Genomic DNA, 21128 nt, shown 5'->3' on the forward strand with positions numbered 1-21128 from the left:
GTGATTGGAGAATTTTGATTTTCAACTCTAAACCAACATTTCTGAGATATACTGATTATCCACATCTCTGTGTAGCAGTGTATTTTTCATCTGCCAAGTATGTTCTTACTGTATGTTTCTAACACTGGCGCTGTTTCGCTTTCCTTTTAATTACTAACTTCCTTATTGGACTGTAGTTTATCTTTTTACATTTGTTCCAGAAAGCAAGCAACTCAGCCCTTGTTTAAAAACTCTAATATAGAACAATGTTAAACAAATTGTTCCCTATTTCTCAGCTCTCAGTGCCAGTTCCCATTTGTTTATGTTAGCAAAATAGGAGGAGGATATTTAGAAAATTATCATTGTTAACATCTCATTTCTGTATATTCATATATATACATACAAACAACATGCCTCCTATGTGCTTATTTGCCTTAGTCTAAAAGCTTGAGTGAAAAATTTCACCCTGGAAGAAGGCTTGCCAAACTGAAGGATGAAGTCAGTTCAGCCCTTTGTTGCATTACAATCTAAAAATGAAATTTCCTGGACTGAAACAATTTTCCCCTCTTTTTTGTATATTTTAATACTTAACATGATTATGCTGATAATAAGCCAACCCACACTAGCTGGGGTATTTTCGTTGGCATCCTAAACCAAAATGAAGTGGTATTAGTATTCCCCCCCCCCTCCCACCTCTTTCTTCCTCTCTCCATTCTGGCACTGTTTTATGCATGGCCGTGGGCAAAATTAGTTTAAACTATGACTAGCTCAACAGAAATCTCTTCTGTGGGGAATATAGCTGTTTCTAACCTGACATGAACCACTGGAACCTGAATCCTATCTGTCTGGAAATTTTACAGAGAAACAGGATCTCTAACAACTACCAGCATGAAACTAGCATGAGCAATAGTGACAAACCAAGGTTGCTGGCTGGGTGCTTCATCCCCTTTGTCAATCACTGATGCCCATGTGCAGCACACAAGATGTCTTTTCCCCCAGCACTTGCCGTTCACTCCCTACAAATGCAAGTGACTTTTACAAGATGGAAGATAGCACAAAAAGGATGAGGTTCTCTGAAAGCTCTGACACCATTAAAACAATGAGACACAGAGGTAAGTGAGAAGCAAGACAGAGCTGGCTAGCTCCCAAGATTATTTACATTCATTGTTTTTATTGTTACGAAAGTTAGAAGGATGGGATAAGATTGAGACCATCCTCACTGGATATAACTGTGGAACTACTATTTGATGGTAATTTTCACCATCATAAGAGACAACAAAACCTAAAACCTTGTATGTTAAGACCTACAGGCTACTACTGAGTCTGTGAAAGAGTAAATCCTTTACTTTCCAAGATACTTGGTAGAGTTTTTTTGGTGCCTTTCTCTCTAGAGTAAAGTCTCAATTTAAATACTGAGTTTAAAACCTGAAGCTAACCAGTATATATGCAATATATTCCCTTCCTTCAATTGTTCAACTGGTGGCGTAATCAAAATTTTCATTAAAATATTTCTTAGTATTTCAAATGCTGGCTATGCATTTCTTGATTTTTAGCCAACAGGAAGGACATTGAAATACCACCAATTTCATTAAAAAGCTCTCCTTCTAACACTGCCTTTAAGCAGCCAAGACATGTAAACCCCTGCCTGCCTTCAGCACACTCTGTTTAGAAGATGTAGATATATCTGCTGAGAAGGTGCTGATGAAGTGCATCCTCTTGCCCAGCACAGAGCTCAGCTATCCTCCCATAAAGATGTCAGAAACATCTGAAACTCTCCCTCTCCTGCCCCTCTTGCTGCACAATGGCAACTCAGCATCTATGGGAACAGAGACACAGAACCACACCAGCAGCAAGGGCACGTGGGGTGTGCCCACCACTGCCCCAGCAAACCCACCCGCTTCCTTTGCCAGGGAGCCTCTTCTGAGAACTGCTTGCTTCTCTTCTGCCTTGTGCCCCTCCCAGGAAACAGGAGTTTGCCCTCACCGTGGCACCATTTGCCATTTAGGAAACCTAGTGGCAACAATCAGACCAACCACTGGGAGAATTAGGAAAAAGATTTGCCATGGTAGAGATGAAACATTTGTGTGATTTTGACCCTTGCCTAGGATAATACAACCCCAACCCTTCCCTGAAGTTTGAAGTACCAAAGGTGGGAGACAAGTAATAAAATAAAGCCAATTCACTGCCCTACATCAATCAGAAGGTTTTCTCTAGCAACATTAAAATAGACTGTTCTGAAAAAGAAGTCCTTGTTTTAACATAGATTGATTCCTCAGCAACACCCAATCCTGTCAAACATATTCTGCTAATGGGGTTTAGTCTTTCTTCTATCCCTTTCAGACAGTAAAAAAATGGGGGAAAACATTAGTTTGATCTAAAAACTAATGCCTAACATTTCTAAAATTTTCAGGATTTTTGCTTTTATTTTCTGATTTACATCTATATGCCTAGTCAGCCTATTAGTAGAGATGTTTTACTAACAGTTAAAACTACTATAGCAGATATACACTATACTACACAGTATATGACTGCAAGCAAAGCAAAATTTTCCTACTTTCACCACACTGGGTTGTTAGGCCTTTTTAAATGTTGGAGAAAAATGCATTGAAGTTCATACTAAAGACGAGTATAAAAATGCAAATAGATATATTAGTAGCAATCAAAAATTATGTCAAGCAGTGACAAGACTCTTGTTCTGGTGTTCAGCTGTGTTCAATCTGCTTCAAACTCTTTCAAAATTTTCAGTATCTATGCAAAAACAGTCTGCTGTGCTTGCTCTGCTCCAGGAAAAGAGCAGAATTCTCACGAGTCAGTATTTGGACATGCAGCAGTACACCAAGGTGCTGGTAATCAGGCAGGACACCTGCCACCAGTAGTAAACCTATCAATCACCAAACCTGGTTTGGTGAATTGATTAAACCAAATTTACCGTTCCAATAAAGCAGAAAGAAATCTATATGGGAACAGTAATGTTTTAATCCATTTAATGCATTGTATAATTTCATAGTACTTCCAGTAACTGTAGTGACTTAATATATAAACCCTCCAAATGTGAAACCTGATCCTAGATCTAACATACCCTGGAGGGTCATGAGAGACACTAGGTTATTCCCGGGGGATAATGGGAACACAGCTCTGTGTGCTCCCATTCCCCCACCAGTGTATTGATGCAAAGCTACAGGAGAATTCTGGGGCACCTCACAATTCTGAAGGGACTTTCAAGGTAGAGGTATACAAAGATTTTAGGATTAATTTAGGAGCAGCTGTTGGCTGGTCTACTTACAAACCACATTTATTCAAACATTTCTTGTACCTCAAGTTCTGCTTTTCTACTTAAAGAGCCCAAAGCTGTGAACAGTAACAGCCACATAATCTGGGTTTTTTGACTTCAGCATAAGAAGATGAGTATCACTGAGCTTTTCTTAAACAAGAAGGCAGACAATAAGTTCTGCCCTACAAGAACCAAGAGATACATTGTTTGAAGTTAGATGGGGAGTGAAGAGTGAGTACTCACACCCACAGATCTGAGGTTCAGCTCTGAACCCAGAACCCCACTGACAATATTTGCACACAAGCAAGACCTCAGAATCTGGATACTGCCAAAATTTTGTGTAAATATGCTGTGCTATTACAGATTTTCTTCTATTTTAGCTACTTTTTCTGATTCCCTAACCCTTTCAGATTGCTCCAAAAGCAGCAGAAACTATTAACAGTGAATTAATTTATGAGGAAATAGACTTATCATACTAACTAGAGATAATTTTTTTAAACTTTAATTGTTCAGATTTGATACAGCTCTTTAAGAATCCTATCCAATGTGCTTTCACAAATCTCAATGGATAATATTTATCTGACTTATTTACTAATTACTTCCAAATTACAAGTGTCCCTCAGGTCTGAATCATTTCTGATGAAAGAATGAGCAGACTTTTATACCATGAGGGAAGAGAAATTAAAGGAGAAGAATTTGTATGGTTCAGATCAGGCTAATGGCAAGTTTGATTTCTTTAAAGTGTTTTCTAACTTTATCACCACATGCAGTTAACAATTTGTATTTGCTAAGTCTTCTATGCAATTGCCTTGCCTAGATCTCCTAGGGTTTTATTTAGTAAAAGGGGATAATCATTAGAAGCTATGGCAAAAGCAGTATTCCAGACTGCAGATACTGTAAATGTCACAGTCGCCATAAACAAACTGAGCGTGGACAAGCACATGAGGAATAACCACATATTTTCAAGACACTTAAACAGAACATGCCCAAGGGCACAGTGTAGAAGAGCCCATGTTTCCATCAGTGGGTAACATATAAAGTCTCCTTTCCAGGAGCTGAAGAATCCAAGTTTATGTGAATTTTAATACATCACTTTTCTGCCAAGCACACTTGTACAAAACAGGCACACTTCAGTTTAAAATCAATTCACTTGGCTTGGGCATCAGAGAATCAAGGGAAAAAATAGACTTTTAGTATACAACATTAGGTCTCTAAAAGCATTGTCTTTCTGGGAAAAATAATATTGTTAATGTAATAAATACTTTATGTACTCTATGTACTTCCTCTACTGCTACTATTTCTCCAGCATTTCAGCCAGTGACTGATAACCCCAGATTACAGTAGTGTGTCTCCTCTGGCATCAGCATATCACTATAATCACACCTTGATTTCCAAAATTCAGAAGTAGTGCCTCTATTCTGAACTCCAAGACGTATGAACCAGTCACATTGCTGTAAGTCTTGACCCAATTTCTCTTTCTCTTGATGACACTTTTATTTAGCATGCCTGTTTCCAAGTCACTTGACATTTTCCATATGTACTTTGCATACATGGGACTTGCAACTGTCTTCTTTTGTAACCTCACTTCAGATTGGCAGAAAACAAATTAGGGGGACCTTTTGCTTTAAAAGACATTACATTTCAGAGAACATTTTGTTTAGGAACTCTAAATGAAAAAAATATGAAAAGTATTCTTTAGAAAATAAGTAAGAAAAATCAGAAACAGGGTTAAAGCAACTCAGTCAAAAAGCAAACTGCTGTGGGAAGATGCCTTTACTTTCTTGAGCTGGATCAGATGTCTATCTTAGCTGTGCTGAATTTCTCAGCAGTCAAGGCTATGAATTATTATTGGCTGCTTGACTGATTAACCATGGTGCTGGTATGCCTGAGACCTTCCAAACACAGCAGGGTTATTGCAGCAGTAGACAATACTATAATATTGCAGTATTACAGGCTTTGCAGTTTTCTGTTCCTGCTCTCAGCTTGTGCAATGGGTTTATGACACTCCTTGGAAACTTTCATCTGGGAGCACAGAATGGAGCAGCACCAGTAGTAACTCAAAGCTGTGCAGCCTGAAGAGTGCAGACATACTATTTCTAGAAACACCAAGAAGATAAAAATTCTTTGGGGTGACCTCCTCCTTTGAGGTCCTGCTTACCAAAGAAATCATGCAGAGAGTCACTATGCAGGCACTCCAATGCCATGCAGTGATATGTATCTGAGCTAACTTAGGAACCAAAAGATGCATTCTCGTATCTACATATTTTGCTTTGCAGTTCCCCTTTGATGGCTTAGGTTTGGTGCTATCATCACCTGAAGAATTCTCAGGGCACTTTCAACTGCAACTAGCTATTGTGTTACAAAAATAAAGAGCCTAATGTCACACGGGACAGAAGCAGAGTTCCACGCATACAGTGTGCTCTACCTAGTGCTACCCCATTTATCTCAAGATGACCGTGCAAGAGGAATATATATTTCAGAGACTGCAAGACTTAATTATTTTAATTCCGTGGTCCAGGAGTTTTTCATAGGGTTTCTCTTGTGCTTGAAGCTTTTGCAGACTGTAGTGTTATCACTGGTTTCAGTAGCTGTGATCACATTACCTGCACCCTTCTCAGTGGCTGCCCATATAGAGGCACATGGATTTTTAGCTGACTGTGTTGGTCTTTTCAGTGCTCCTAATAATAAAAGGCCCGAGCAAATAGAAAACCTACTGGTCACTATTTTATGCAGATACTCCTTTACAGGAATTAGCCATAGTAAACTAATGTAGCAATTGTATTTTTGGTGTGGGGTGTGTTAGGCAAGAAGCAGGAATGCCCCTCTGCTACAGCTGCTAGCAAGTAGCAGCACAGATGGCAAACAGGACAAAGACTGGCCTTGCACAGACACACAGAGCACCTCCTGGCTCCATCCTCAGCACCTGCAGAGTTGGGCAGGTGCTGAGCGATCCAGCCTAAAAGGCAGCCCTAGCAAACAGTGATGCACAGCACCTTGTCTCGTCAGGAGCAGCACCTCCTGACTTCTGCCAAGTCTCTCCTGGAGCTTTATAACTTAAGCCCCAGAAAGAAAAATACAGACAAGCAGTGACTTCAAACACTCTCAGCCCCTGCCTCAGGGTGAGGGCTCGTTCCAGCCTGATATCTGTTCCAGCCCTGCTTGCTCTGTCTATACAGTGGCTCAATCAAACTAACTCAGTGTCTTGAAATACAGCATATTTAGAGACCTTTGCTCATTTGGCTCCATCCAGTAATAGCAGATATCTGCAATAGCATGCTGTGGTCTTCTCATCATTCAGAAAACAGCAGTCAGAGCAGAGGAAAGGGATGGTGCACAACCAGGTCCCACCCCAGCACAGAAGTCACTGCTAAGGCGCCTCTAAGTTGAAAAATAAAAGGCACTTCCAGGCCCACAAACATTTTCTCTCTGTTTCCTAATGCCTGTCTGAAATCTTGCAATTTTGAAAGTTAGACATTTCAGCCTACAGATTTTTAGACACAAGGAAGAGCAGCTCAAAAGCACACAAGGAGAATACTGATCCCCACCTTAGGCCACTGCCACCCTCACAGCTTCCCACAGCAGGAGCTGCCACTAGGGAAACCCTAAATGCCAGGCTGGCCATCAATCAGAAACACTTTTTGCCTCGAGGTCAGAGTATAACTAGGCCAACAGAGATACTCTCTTTGACTGAGCAGAGAGGGAAAAGCTGTACTAAATAGTGATCTCTCAAACCAGACACTCAAAAAAGCTCTCAGTGACAGTACGGTGGCAGTGGGACTCCAAGTGCAAATCCTTCTCCAGCAGTTACAGGGCTAATGCTTCTGCCTTACCACATGTGCCTACAGCCAGCCACGCACACTTTGGCTCCAACCTACACTGCTCTGAATTTACCCTTGAAAAAAAAACCCAAAAAAAACTAACTCTGAAATAAATAGCAAAAATAGAATCAGTCTGAACAAGCAGTGAACAATGACAATGGAATGAATATTAAACATGCAAAAATATTTCTAATGGAGAGATTAGCTTTCTATAACAAACTCTAGCTTTAACCTTCATAACTTCAACAAAGTAAAACCAGTCACATGAAATTTCAGTCGTGGTCTCACGCCAAGGAAAGCTCCTCTGGAAAGTTTGAGGTAGATCAGCCAAGGCATCTTGAAGATATGAGAGTTCCTGAAAAGTGAGGTGTTCTCCATTTCTTGGACTGTTCCCTAATTTTTTTGGCCCACCATAACTTAAAAATGGTTGGCTTACACATTCCAAATTTGCTTGGCTACTACTGGTGCCTTTGACTAGTTGCAGGCTATTTTATTACTGAATGTGGGTTTGTGCAAATTCTGAGCGCTGCAGTTGTTAACACAATACGTTGGCTTGAGCATGCTGCAGGCAAGCCAGCCTGGCCTGCTGCAGGCTGCTCCATCACCTCATCAGCTGTGCTCAGGAGGCAACCCAGAAGCCCAGGACCCTTCCCTCAGGTCCAGCTGGGTGTAAGAACTTGGCTGGACTTCACAGATTCCACGGGGAGACTGACAAGCTGGAGAGGAATGGTCCTGGGGTGCTTCCCATCCTTGCCAGTACAAAAGTGCCTCTCTCGGAAAGGTGAGCAAACACCAGACACAAATGGTTTCCTCCCCAACTTAGCGTTGTCCTCTTCCTACTCCTTCAATACATACTTAGCCTTACTCTCTGACGAACCCAAAAAGTTTTCTTAGTGAACATCCACATAGTTCCTAATTCTTTCCTCCATGAATAACTGATCCAATCTATTTCCCATTTCCATGCCAATTGCAGAATCTGTGCTGGGGTCTGGGTGCTTTTTCTGCAGCCGATTCCCCCCCTCTCTGCTCCACTCTCTTGGTCTCCGAGGCCCTCTTCTAGACTAGGAGCCTTGTACACAACAAGGACATTAGACACAACACAGGGCATTAGACTTCTGGACAGGAACACCTAGGGGGAAGATTTCAGCCCTCAAGAAGCAAATTTGCTCCCCTAAGAAAACTTCTAATTTGTCTGATGAACCCTGGAGAGACTGTGGGTAAGGAATTCACTCCTGATGGGGACTGTTCTGTTCACAATCTTGATTTTGATAACAGATACTATGGCAACCACATGTATCACTTGACACAGCTTTCAGCATGGTCAACTACTTTAAACAATTCTCCTTAGTGTTTGATATTTCCTTTGACAATGACTATCACCTGCTACATTGCCAGGAAAACAAGCAGTGCACAGCTGACTAGTGGTGGGAAACATTAGGCTATTAAAACACTTCCCGGTGAAGTATGTTTCTACATGGAAACAGTGTTACAAAGAGACCTATTCTTTTTGAGATGCACACATGCATGACTCCCATTCACAAGAGCTACGCGAGTGAATCCAAAGTAAAATAGGCTCGAAAGTGTCTACATCTACCAAACATTGATCCCATACAGAAAGTGCCTTTTAAGAATGACATATCCTTTGACCTTCTGCATCTTACTTTGCACTTCAAAAACAAAAGACTTTGCAATGACCACGACCCCTACATTAAAAACCAAAACCGGTGCTGTAACCACCAAAAACACCCATAAAATAAGAAATAACTACCTAATAGACAGAAAGAACAGAAATTTTTTTCCCCACCTTTCTTATCCAATTGGAGATTTATCAGAGCTCTTTTATTTGTACCAACTTAGATTATAAGCATTTTAAAGGTGAAAGAGCAGATATTTGAACTCAGAGGTGTGCTCTCTCAGCAGAGACCACACAATGCTTAATCAAGTTTTACAAAATACATCGGCCTGTGCTGGGCCGGCACAAACCTGCAGAGCACCAATGGAAAGCTACAGGAGAACTTCTCGCAGTCTGTCCCAGAGCTCCAGCCTCCACTGCCCTTTGGGAAGGGTGCTTCCCAGCTCCAGCCCGCCTGCCGCCCTGTGAGCTAATGAAAAGAGCATGAGGAGGATCCGCAGGCACTTTCCTCCCCCTCTCAATCCACAAAGGGTGAGTCACAGTCTGACCCTAACTTAACACTCAGGCTGTAAACTTACTTAACACTTGTAGAAGAATTTATTTTTTTCAAACATACTGATGGCAGCATATGGCCCATCGACAGGTTTATTATTATAAGACACTTTTTCCACCAGGTTATAGTCTTTTTTATAAACATATGTTTCAGCACATAATAAAACCCCTAAGAACTGTTTCTGAAATGTGCAGGCACAGAAACTACTTTTTAAGGTTTGTCAAGACAATGAAAGAAACAATGTTTAAAGAGACTTCCATTTTTCTAAAGGTCTTTCTCTAAGTGTCTTTTACATCCAAGGGTGCTTTAGAGTTATGCATGTTTAAAAAAAACAAAAGAAAGAAAAAGAAAAATTAGTTCTCTTTGTTAATGGCACATTCTTCTCTATTTTGTCAAAGCTATCATTTTTATACTTAGTAAAACTTCTTCCACTAAATAGACCTTTTAACTACACTTTATATCTGAACATGTGGTTCATAGGTGAATGATAAGATTCTGAAATTTAGGTAGCATATCATAAAGAAAATGTCAACACCACACTGCTACAGTAACACAAAATCATTGCTGCAAAGCCACCCTTGATACTCTGTGCCCTTCAGCTGAGCTAATAAAGATCTGAACATGGAGTCAAGGTGGTTTGATCACAAACTTCCATCCGTCTGCAAAACTGGATCCAAGTTGAATGCCTAAAAACAAGTCACGGCTTGATTTCCTATAGGACGCATTTGTGTCCTTGAGATAGAAGACTTCTTGTCTATGCAGCTCTAATGCAATTTCTGTGCTAGCACCACAATCTTTAAGGGGAGAAAAAAAAGCCACATAGTGTACACTGCTTTATTCAAAAAAAATCCTACATTCCTCTTATTCTTAATGCTTTCTCCCTAACATCTCACAATATATTTAGCCCGAGCAGGCTTGATTTTAAAAGCAGCTTCCTCAATACATCAAAATATGACCCAACTCAGGTATGTTTGCTAGCAGCTTTGTTTCCTACCACCCAAGTTCAGAGTCTCCTGTTAAGAGGAGCCTGCAGCTAGAACACAAACTAGGATTCACTGGAGTCTAGACCTTGAGTTCACTTAAAGGTGATACAAAACCTTCCACTAGTTTTATGGGACTGGGTATTAGAGCTGTGGTTCACTGAAGACACCAGAGGCCTTACAGAATGTATGATACCATATATTAAATATTCCTTTAGCACTAAAAAGAAATTTTGCAATCAATTTGAACGTTTCATTGGTATTTAGGGTATTTTGGGAAAGAAAGAGCATTTATTTTCTATGTGTGTTTGTCCCCTTCCCCCAGCAATACTTCCCACAAAAGGCAGATGTTTTAAGACGCTGGAAAAAATAATCATACACAAGTGGATTTGAAATTTAAGAATAAAAAATCTCTAATTTTATCATAGGCATACTGTTATAATTGTCACGCATGAACTTGCATTCAAAGAAAACTCATTTGTTAAAATTAATCATTGACTTCTCAGCCAATTTGTCAGCTAACTACTACCACGTCTGGACATGATTAGCTAGCTTCACTGGGAGATACAGGGTGCCCTCTATAATGCTTCCACAGGATGAAATCCTAAACCCAATAAAGCCTTTAAACATTTTGCAAGCAACTTATTCACATGGAGCCAGGACAGCATGGATGCTGCTGTAGGCTCTACTTTTTTCTGCTTTCACAGATGAAGCCTTTCTAGGAGAAAAAGGCCAACAGCTTCGACAATAAACACGCTCTTTCTCCACCAGCAGACAGAGCACTCCCAGGTCCCTGGGCAGTGTTTGGAAACACTTAACTGGTGGGATCGGTTTGAGGCTAAGATGAGGCATGATGTACGAGGCTTCTGACAAGGGGGCTGGCTCTGCTCATCTAATTGCGGTTGCTGCTCCTATCATGTGGAAACCTGTCTATTAGAAACCACATTTCACAGGTGACTGAACAGCCATCAGATGGTAACAGCTTTCATTTGTTACTGACCTCCCTTCCCTGACACAGCGAAAGGGTGAATGGCCCAATATTCCATTGTCAGTCCAGAGCCGAACACCTCCTGCTTTGTACAGTGAATTATGAAACATCTGCATTTTTCAGATTGTGTTGAAAGAGCACCCTTAACTAGCATTTTCTCATCTAGGCATCAGCCTCATAAGAGAATGGCAAATTCTTCACTACTCAATTATGCAAAGTTTGAGGGCATTTTGGACTATGATTGTAGAGCACATCACTACATTTTTATACACAGAAGGTATTTACTCAGAACTTCGCGGGCAGATGTGACTTGGTATTTCAGAGACAGGATCAGAGCCTTTGCTGAGACTCCAATATGACAGTGACTAGACCAAAAGTAGTTCTTCCAGTGATGGACAGAAAGACAACTCCGCTACTAAAATTACATATAGAACTTAGCACAGTTGCTTTAAACTGAGGATGCTATAAAGAGACCTCATCAAATTTTACACCCTCCAGACCTCTGGCTCCATCAATGACATAAGAGATTCAAAAAGTGACAGAACAAATCTCCCCATTTTGCTAAGCCCTCTGTATCCGGTTGGCCACATATCTTCCAGCCAGACAAATACACATCACATGTGAAGAAGAAACTTTCCAAAGTTAACAGTTAACATTTGGTTATTACAAAGATTTTGTGATCATACCTCAGAGCACTCACAGTCATTTCACAGCCCCAGCTATGTAACACCCTACTCTGGGATAGCATTGGTACAATTTAATACACAGGGGACTGCACAAAAGCTGCAGTGAATCCTGCTCTGATGACAACCGCAGAGCTATGCAATGAATAACATTTACTTTTAATTTACATTTAGATTTCTTAAGCACCTTCCAGAAAGCACAGTGTGCTAATACACACACAACCAGCTGTACAGCTGCATCTCCAGTGAAACATAACAGCAATCCAGGCTGCCACACCTCTCAGCTAAGCTCTGTTCCACCTTCTCAGCTCCTCCAAGCCTCTGGCCATCTTCAGCAGCATGGAAGAACTGGCCTCTCCAAAGTGACTGGTGTCAAAGAGGGCTTTGAAGGTCTGCAGACCAACAAGGTCTGCCAGAGCATCTGTCTGGTGGGAGCTCCCAAGGTCAAGGACCCTCATCAAGAACACTGGGAACAACTCCCTGATATTTAACTCTTCAAGAGTTTATCCTTCTGGAAAGAGACAATCTCTGAGAGATGCATACAGCAAACAGAATGATTTTGGCATGCCTTGCCCTTGAGGCCAACTATTGAAGCACTGGTCTATGTAAAATTTTCAGACCAGATAAAAAGAAATCTGAATTTCTTTACAAGATTATTTTTAGAAGTGTTACAGATCAAGAAAATCAGTTTTCCATGGTTGTACCTCAGAAAAAACTGGATCTAAAATACAAAATGTTCACAAACCCAGTAACAAGTATCAGGGGTTTTTACAGGTGTAATATGGTAGCCATACTCAGCTTTTCACATGATCATGCATTCTAAATATGTCACCATGAGTTTTACTAGAGGAAGACAGAATTTGTTGTGAAATTAATATACATAATTAAGCACATGAAGAAGGGCTTGCTGAATCTGAACGCTTTATTGTAAACCCTTTGTGGTGCTGATTTCATCCCATGCCACTCCTTTCACACTTTTAACATAATTTTCAATACATACAATGACACTGGAAAAAATACTTTTAACTTCAGTAACAATTAAAAAACTTTAAAAAAAATTATTACAACTTTCCCATTTATGTAATGGATTGATTGATACCTAAATATGAATTAGAGAATTTTAAGGAAGCTCAAAACACATTAACATATGAATGGCATGCAGAAAAATTGCTCCGAATTACTACCAGCAAAATCAAAACACACCCGCTTTTAGTTATGCAAATGAAAATGTAGTGTCAGGACTGCAGCGAGCCTAAGAAGTGCAAAGTTCAGGGAAAAGCCATGTATGCAGCTGCTCCAAAAATAACCATAGTCAGATAAAAGTCTGAAAGCAATTATTTGGGGTGAATATTGTACACAGACCACTGCACTAAGCTTCTATAATTAAACAAGGCAAAAGTTCAGATGGTGCCTAATAAGCCATTTACTACATTAATTATATTCAAGTGGGGCAGTCTAATGCTTGGTAATAACTAACAACAAGGGAAATAATTTAAAGAAACTATCTGATGTTGTAAATTTCTCTCTTTTTCATTCATCAGTACCAATGTTGCCAGCCAGCCTTTCTAACACACTTGAAACACATCAAAGGGATACTGCTTAGTGTCAGGAAGAGCTATTTAAGGGTTGTAAACCTTTAGGCTGAGGAAGCCAACAGCCTTACTCAACAAAAATGATCCCTTAACAACAAAAGTAGCAGTAAAGTCAGATTTTCCATTCCTTGAAGCAAGTCCCTATGTCTTTGTTCCAAGGTTACAATGCCACGGGAGCAAACAATTTTTTGTAGCAACAACTGCATCTTAGAAAACTTTTGCAGATCAACAAATTTCCCACTGACCCTATTCCCTGGATTTGCCTTCACACTGATCACACTGCCTTTGTGCACATCTGTGATTTTAATAGTATTTTCAGCAAATTCTTAACAAGATAATTAATATTAGAGAGGTAATTAATGTATTTTGGCTTATTTTAATGCCATTAGTAGCTAAATGTATGGAAAATAAGCCTATACCATATGCCCAAGTACTCCTCTGCAGACTGCTAGCCAATTCCCTAGCAAGTACAGAGAAGTTTCCAAATCACAGTCTGAAAATTACCGCAGAGAGATTTGCATACTATTTCTGATGGGCCAGTAGCATTCCAACAACTCATGTAAAAGTCAGCATGCCCCAATAGTTTATGCAGTAAGCAGCACACACAGCATCAATTCACAATGCAATTGTTAGGATGCCACCACCAGGATGCCGTTCTACCTTATTTAACTAACCTGCAATAAAATTAAAAAATAAAAAAAATCTGTAGTATTACATTTATTTTTAAATTTTTCTTTCTTGATTTTAAATTATGCACAAAGTATGCTTTCTGATTTTACTTATGCAAAAATCTACATTTAACCTAAGAGGGCATGTAACAATCATTTTGCAGATTCCAAAGGACGAGACATGAGATGAGCACACAACTTCATCCATGACATCTTTCCACTATGACGTTTACATATGCAACACTAGCATCTCTTTAAGCTCCCTATAAAAGTTTTTGTAACATTTCCCCCATTGTTTGGCCTTCCTTTTCATGTCCTTGGTAGAAAACACTTATCAAACCATAGACGTAGAACTCTGTAACCTTGCAAGAAACCTCTAACATTTTGTATACATCCTCCAACTCTGAATGTGCAGCGTGGACAATGCTGGGAAATCCTGTCCTCTGCCCAAATGAAGTGTAGAATAGAAAAGAGTTCTCTGACTACCACACCAGGAGTTTTAGACATCCTAAACTCAATCAGAGAAGACTTCTGCCTACAAATAGTTTGAAGTCTTCACTTACAAGATCTCGAATCCAGCACTTCCACAGCAAATGGCAAGAGGAGCCTGCCTCCGACAGCAGAGGTGTCCACAAAGTTGTCAGCTGCAGAAATCAGTGTTGAGTCCTTGGGTGTGAGTACATGGATGGGATCTCACCTCCAGACCCATTATCACAGCTTCTCATTCAGCAAAGATAGCACATATTTTCCCAATAGTGCTGCAGTTGGTCTTAGCAAGATACCTACTAATTTTGTGTGTATCCATGGCAGGATTTCCATCAAAGAGTATTTTAATCAGAAACTGCCCATGAAAGAATAATACCTCTAAACCATACTTCAGATTTACATAAATAATAAAATACCCTTAATAAAAAAAAAAAACAAACAAAAAAACAAAAAAAAAACAAAAAAAACAAAAAAAAAGAACTAAAATCCCCCCCAAAACCTGCAGGAGCTCCATCTTTAAATGGAAAAAATGTGGTAATTCTTTCCCCATACCCTACAGCCCCACACTATGCAAACCAGTTGAATTTTCACCTAAGTTTCCAAACAAGAAAAATACACACACACACACACACACACACATATATATACATATATATGTATGTATTAAAATTACCTGGATGCAGATGCCACGCCTGGAAAGTTTCATTGCAAAAGGGTTAAAGTTCAGAAAGTTTGCAAGACTGAAAAAGGAAAATCAAATTTAAAAATGTGCAAAAACCTAAACCTTGAGGTTTGCCACTGCCTCCTACCTTTCTCTTAGCATTTCCCTCCACATCTGAAATGAGATGACTAAACGTTCCTCCAAGTTATCAACTAAATTACTTGAATGAGTAACCCAATCAATTTTTTTTTCTAGTACCAAAAGAAACACATTGGCATAACAAAATAAACTAGAAATGGTAGTTGAGCATTAGAGACTATAACATTCCTGATAAATTATAAAACCAGACCACAGTAGTGATCCACACCGCTTAGCAGAGGTGAATTCGCCAAGACATTCTTTTTTCCTTTGAGAACATCGATTTTTATATGCTACCACAGCTGCCTAACTATTGATAAGAGCAATCTGCAAAAGCAAATATAGAACTAACAGAACAGCCTCGAAAAGCAACCACAAAAAAAAAAGGGTCTCATTTAAATTCCTGGAAAGCGCTGCTTCTCTAAACGTATCCATTCAAGCTCTCTTGAGCAGTCGAGCCCTCCCAAAGCACACCCTGCACACTCCCTGCCCGAAAACTGTTAAGCCAAGAAGCCACTAAGCCATGCCACTGAGAACCCATACGGCTTCACCTACAGGGTTTTCCTTCCAGCAAACGCTGCACAGTAGAAACCCTCCCCTTCACCATCACCACCCACCTCCTAGAAACAAACAAAAAAACCCCCCAAAAGAATAATAATAAAAGAGAGAAGCGCTCTCCGCCCGGGGTCGCCCCTACGTACCGCCGGGCGCTCAGGGCTCTCTGGGGGCCCTGCCCCCCGAGGTGCAGCAGCCGGGGCGGCGCGGGCGCTCCGCCTCGCCGCGTCCCACGCGGAGCCGCTCCCCCCGCATGGTGCTGCCGCCGCACGCACAAAGCGCAGGGCGCGGGCAGCGGCCGGGGGCGGGCGGCACCGCGGCTCGGCCGGATCGCGGCGGCACGGGCGGCTCGGCTCGGCTCGGCACGGCACGGCACCGCCCCCGGGAGCCGCCCCCCGCACACGGCCGAGCGCCCCCCGCGCTGCCGCCCGGCCCCTCCCGGGATGGGGGTGCCCCCGCCCCCGGTACCTCGCGGGCGGAGCCGGGCGCTACGGCGGCGGGGCGGGAGGCTGCGCTCGCTGGCGGCGGAGGGGGCCGGGCGGACATGCCGGGGTTGCCCCGGGGCCGTGCCGCGCTGTCCCGGCTCATTGTTCGGGAAGGGCAGCGGCGGGAGGGGCGGGAGCTTCGGCGGGAGGGGGTCACCCCGGCGGCGGGGGGTACTGCCGCGCTTTCCTCCGCACGGGCAGGGGCTGGGGACAGCGCTGCATCTTCGGCGCGGGGGGGAGTGCGTGAGGCCCGCGGCAGCGGGGCATCTTCCTCCGCGTCGGCGGGGACGGGGGGATGCTCGGGGATGGCGCGCTGGCGCTGCGCCTTCCCCCGGCGTGGCGTGGCGTGCCGGGACCCCGCTGCACCTTCGGGGGTCTGTGCTGGAGAAGTTCAAAGCGGCAGGGAAGGGTGGGAGGGGCGTGGGCGAGGGACCGGCAGCGTTCTCCCCTTGTCTCGGTGACCCCCGCCTGCCGAGCGCGGGGAGCCCCGGAGCGTTCCGGCACCGGGACTCCGGGGGCCGGCCGGGGACACGGGGTCTCTCCGTGACCGGTCCGGCAAGTTGAAGGCACGGTCCTTTCCTCAGCGTCCACCGGGAGCCGGGGCGGTGGGATTCCCGCACTCACGCGGCGTGGAAGCGCCGCAGCCGGCTTTGGCTCTTTAAGATTAGGCTCCGTTAATTAAAGAAATATTTTAAGCTTAAAGGTCTCCTGAGAAGAAACGCATTAACTCGCTAATAAAGCGGGTAGAAAAACAATGCGAAACAGGGCTGTTGGATCAGCGATCACAAAGGAAAGGAGAGATCAGACAGATGCTACCGGAGCGCGGTGAATGCGCCCTCCTGCCGCCGGACCCACGCGGCACTGATCGCTCAGCTGGGACTTCGTGTCCGTCCAGTGGCACAGGAAAAGGGAAATGTTTTCCGTGCAGTCCTCGGTGTGCTTTCTCAGCTTGCTGAAAGGCTAGAAATACCTTAAAGCATATTTTACTTTTGGTTCAAATTTAATAGTAGTTTACTTTGCAAATAGTCTAAGTAAGTCGTCGCTTACAAATAATTAGGATAATGACAGATAACCTTTTTTTTTGTGCCGAGTCTGCGCTCCAAGATAAGCTCTGTGTAAATGCATCTGAGACTGAAGCCTCTTTGTGCCCATATTTGTAAGGTGTAAGCTGATCGGAGCAGCATGCCTGCAAAAGGCACGCCTTCCAAGCTGCGAAACAAGTGTCGAAGTGAAAGCCATTAGAACTAAAGGAAAAAGGTGCCATTTCCTAAATTAAGAGGTAGCATCACAAGGATGTGAAAGGCAAAGCACAATCAAGAATAGGTTAATAGGTTAAAAACTATGATTGTTTCAAATGATAACACTTGATGCCAAAAGCAAATAATGTTTCTAAATTCTAGGTAAATTCATGCACTTACTTATTCCATTTTGAGGAATTTCATGAATAGCAAAACAATTAATGAACAAAAAGATCATATTTTCCTCCAGTCTAAGACATTTTGAAAACAAATTTCAAACCTAGAGCTAATTACTTCAAAAATATAAAAATCCTTGTTTATCAATGTGATAGGAGAAGTTGTCTTACACACATAAAGACAGCAAAAATTCTATTCAGGGACACTGTGATGTAGATACATCCACAAACTGGTTTTATTTGGGGAACAGTGCTGCTTGAGGAATAGTCCTCTATAGCATTAATTCAAAAATCTAAATTTAAAAAGATAGTTAGCCATTAAGGGATGGATATTTTCCCAGTAATTTTATTTTTTTGCCCAGACTTGCTGCATCTGTCAACAAAATGATATTATATTGCATGCTGGCTCATAGAATAAACTATAAGCACATGTTTCAAGAAACAAAGTGAAAGGTGCATACGGCTTACTCAATTTTTAAAAATTATATAATTAAAGTAGGAATCTAAATCTGTACAACTCTACAGACATATCCATCTGTTACTATTTTAAAATGCACCATCCTTTAGTATGCTCATTTTAATACGCCAGTGAAATCGAACTTCAATTTGGAATAGAATGTAAATGAATAGCATAAATTAGGTGAGTATTTCAGGGAAGCTGGTAAAGCTAAGAGATTCTACGTGGGAATCTGGGATAGTTTAAACACAGCATCAGGAATGCTTGTTGCCTGAAGACTTCCCTTTTTTTCAGCAAAGCACTTACAGAATGGGCAGTTGGGCTGGTGACAAAACGCTGGATGAGCATAATTTTTATTGACTGCAGTGGGAGTCTCCCCTATGCATCTAAATGTAAAATTTATCTGCAGAAGGCAGAAGGAGTTATTCTGCAATCCAATAAGGTTTGCTTCAGCCTTTGACATTCTGCTTTTGGCTTAGACTCTGAACTCCAAAATGGAAGAACTCTGCATCCTGTGTATTTCCGATCATTGGCCTGATTCTGCCTTCAATTTCTGCAGAATAATAAAGAACAGCTTCTCTGGAAGCCAGAAGGTGAATTGGGATAAAGTCTGTGAGATCAACATCAGGTCTCCCTTATGTGGGAGCTGCCTGGGCAAGGATTTTAGATCAGAGGACATAGTAATAGCTGGAAGTCCAGAACGGTAAAGAATTTACTTTCATATGTTTGCACTTGAAGAATTTGTCTTTTATATAAATTGATAGCAATAGGGTAAAGTTACACACAGTTGCTGTTGCTTTGTTATTGAGTTTGATGACTGCTAGAGATGTATCTATCACTTTGGTTTGTTACTGTGTTAGAGCAGTGCATATAAATAAAAGGGATAAATAACCTAATTTACTATGAGCAAGAGTCACAGTGTATCAAAAACAGTGGCACAGAGAAAGCTTTTGCGTCTCCTGAAAAAAGTTTTATAACAGATCTTTGCAGTCATCATTTAAACTGGCAGGTACAGTACACAAAGATCCTTAAAGCCCAGGCACAAGCTTATTTAACCTTTTCAGAATATATTCTTAGATAGTATGACTCCACTGATGGAAAAGAGAATTTTTCTCTTGACTCTACAAAAACTGAGTTTCACCCAAGGAAGTGCAATTTTATTTTATGACTTCCTTGGTTTTGAACAAATAACTGCTATTAAGGTTACATGAATGAGTAAGTTCTGGGTGTCTGCAGATTGTGCACCTCCCACTTCTCATAGTTCCTTGAGGTATTTTTCTGTTATCACTTCCAAAGGGGACTTGTTAGGTGGGTTCCGACTGCCTTTCTGCAAACCCTCAAACATCTCGGGGAAGTGTGCTTTCCCTCCTTGGGGTGGGAAGGAAGAAACATGCTTCAGACTGATCCCTTTAACAACGAGGTGGCGAATCTCCACCAGTGCTGCCTCTGGGTAAGGCTCTTTTGGCCTGGCATTTGTATCCTGCTGCACCAGGAGGGACCTGCAGTTATCACATGCCATGATTTTTGTTAATGCAGTCATCAAGTAGATTTTTTTATAAGCTGAAGATACTATTGTTGGTTTCTGCACACATCAGATGCATTTCAGCATTGCAGTTGTTCAGTTGCCTATGTGGATTTAGGATTGGAACATACAGACCTCAATTAACAGCTCTCCCTTAGGAGAGAGAGTGGCCTGGTTTCTTTTTCTCATATCATCTCATGGCAGATGATTGGCAGAATTGCCTCCTCTCCCAAGCAAGCTGTTTCTCTGCCCTTCAGAAACATCGTGACAAATTCTCCCTGACTCAGTGGTGAGGTGGTTTAGTTTCAGATGTGTGTGCACATTTGGCTGTGCTCACAAGGCTTGTTACATCCTTGCTGATGGATGTCTGCACAAAGTTACATCCTTGCTCTGTGTGCGCACAAAGTTTTTCCAAGAACTCTTTTTGCTTGCACTGAGCTGGCAGGGGAAAAAAGAAGGGAAGAAGTAGTATTTGCCAGCATGGCACAGATGATGTCAGGAAGAATTCTGTGCGTATCCTGTTGCCTGTGTGTATGAAGAGCCAGCCCAGTTGCTGGCTAATGTTCTTTGTGTCTGGGCAAGGTGCAGTAGGAGACAGAATGGATTGCAAATCCAGAGTCTGGCCACCAAGTGTGAGCTACGCCATCTCTGAAGCAGCCCTGGGACACAAAGATATAATGGACACAAATTTCTTTCTAGTTTTCCCTGGTCTTGAAGGAATGTGCTAACTTACTGCTGACCTGACCTGTATTCATAACTAATTCTTATCCTTCAGTGCTGGCTCAGATGTGGAAGCCAACAAGCAGAATCAGAGCCTATTCTTTGCTTTCCTCTCCCTCATATTTGCCTTAGGAAGGAAACACGGACTTCCATGAACTTGTAACAACACTAGGGTCACCTGTCCATTTATGTCATTATACATGCAATTCATCTCTCTGACTTCTCATCAAGACAGTTTTATAAGAAACAGTAAAGAGCTGAAATGAAAAGACAAAGGTACCAGAGCTACCTTCAGCTTGGGGTTTTTTTTGCTAATTGTCACATTATTGCAGAAGTCATCCCTAAGCTGTGAAAAAGGGTGGACTTCAGCTGCATTTGTAAAACAAGTGAGTAAGAGGGTTGGGACTTCAAAATCATCAGGGCCAGGAGCTCCCTGCTGTTGCCTCTGGTGCTCTGTCCCACCGACCTCAGCACCCATCCTCCAGCCAGTGTTTTCATGGCACTGAACAAGCATTATAGGCATAG

General features: G+C 42.0%; 1 protein-coding gene across 4 annotated transcripts in view; it reads right to left on the reverse strand.

Moving 5' to 3' along the window:
- The window catches only part of ST6GAL2 (ST6 beta-galactoside alpha-2,6-sialyltransferase 2), a 171608-nt gene that overhangs the window by 31720 nt on the left and 118760 nt on the right, over positions 1 to 21128 (reverse strand). The window contains exons 1-2 of one of the 4 annotated variants that reach the window (XM_038136786.1): positions 16152 to 16279; positions 15325 to 15391 (exon numbers count right to left, since the gene is read on the reverse strand). The exons of 1 other annotated variant lie outside the window; for it this stretch is intronic. In XM_038136786.1, the coding sequence (XP_037992714.1) occupies positions 15325 to 15357 (33 nt within the window). In that variant the 5' untranslated portion in view covers positions 15358 to 15391; positions 16152 to 16279. Of the gene's footprint in view, positions 1 to 15324; positions 15392 to 16151; positions 16388 to 21128 lie in introns of those variants that run through there. 2 more of the 4 variants (XM_038136792.1, XM_038136811.1) reach the window with 2 other exon arrangements.

The sequence above is a fragment of the Motacilla alba genome, chromosome 1 (assembly GCF_015832195.1).
Source record: "Motacilla alba alba isolate MOTALB_02 chromosome 1, Motacilla_alba_V1.0_pri, whole genome shotgun sequence".
Classification (NCBI taxonomy): Eukaryota; Metazoa; Chordata; class Aves; order Passeriformes; family Motacillidae; genus Motacilla; species Motacilla alba.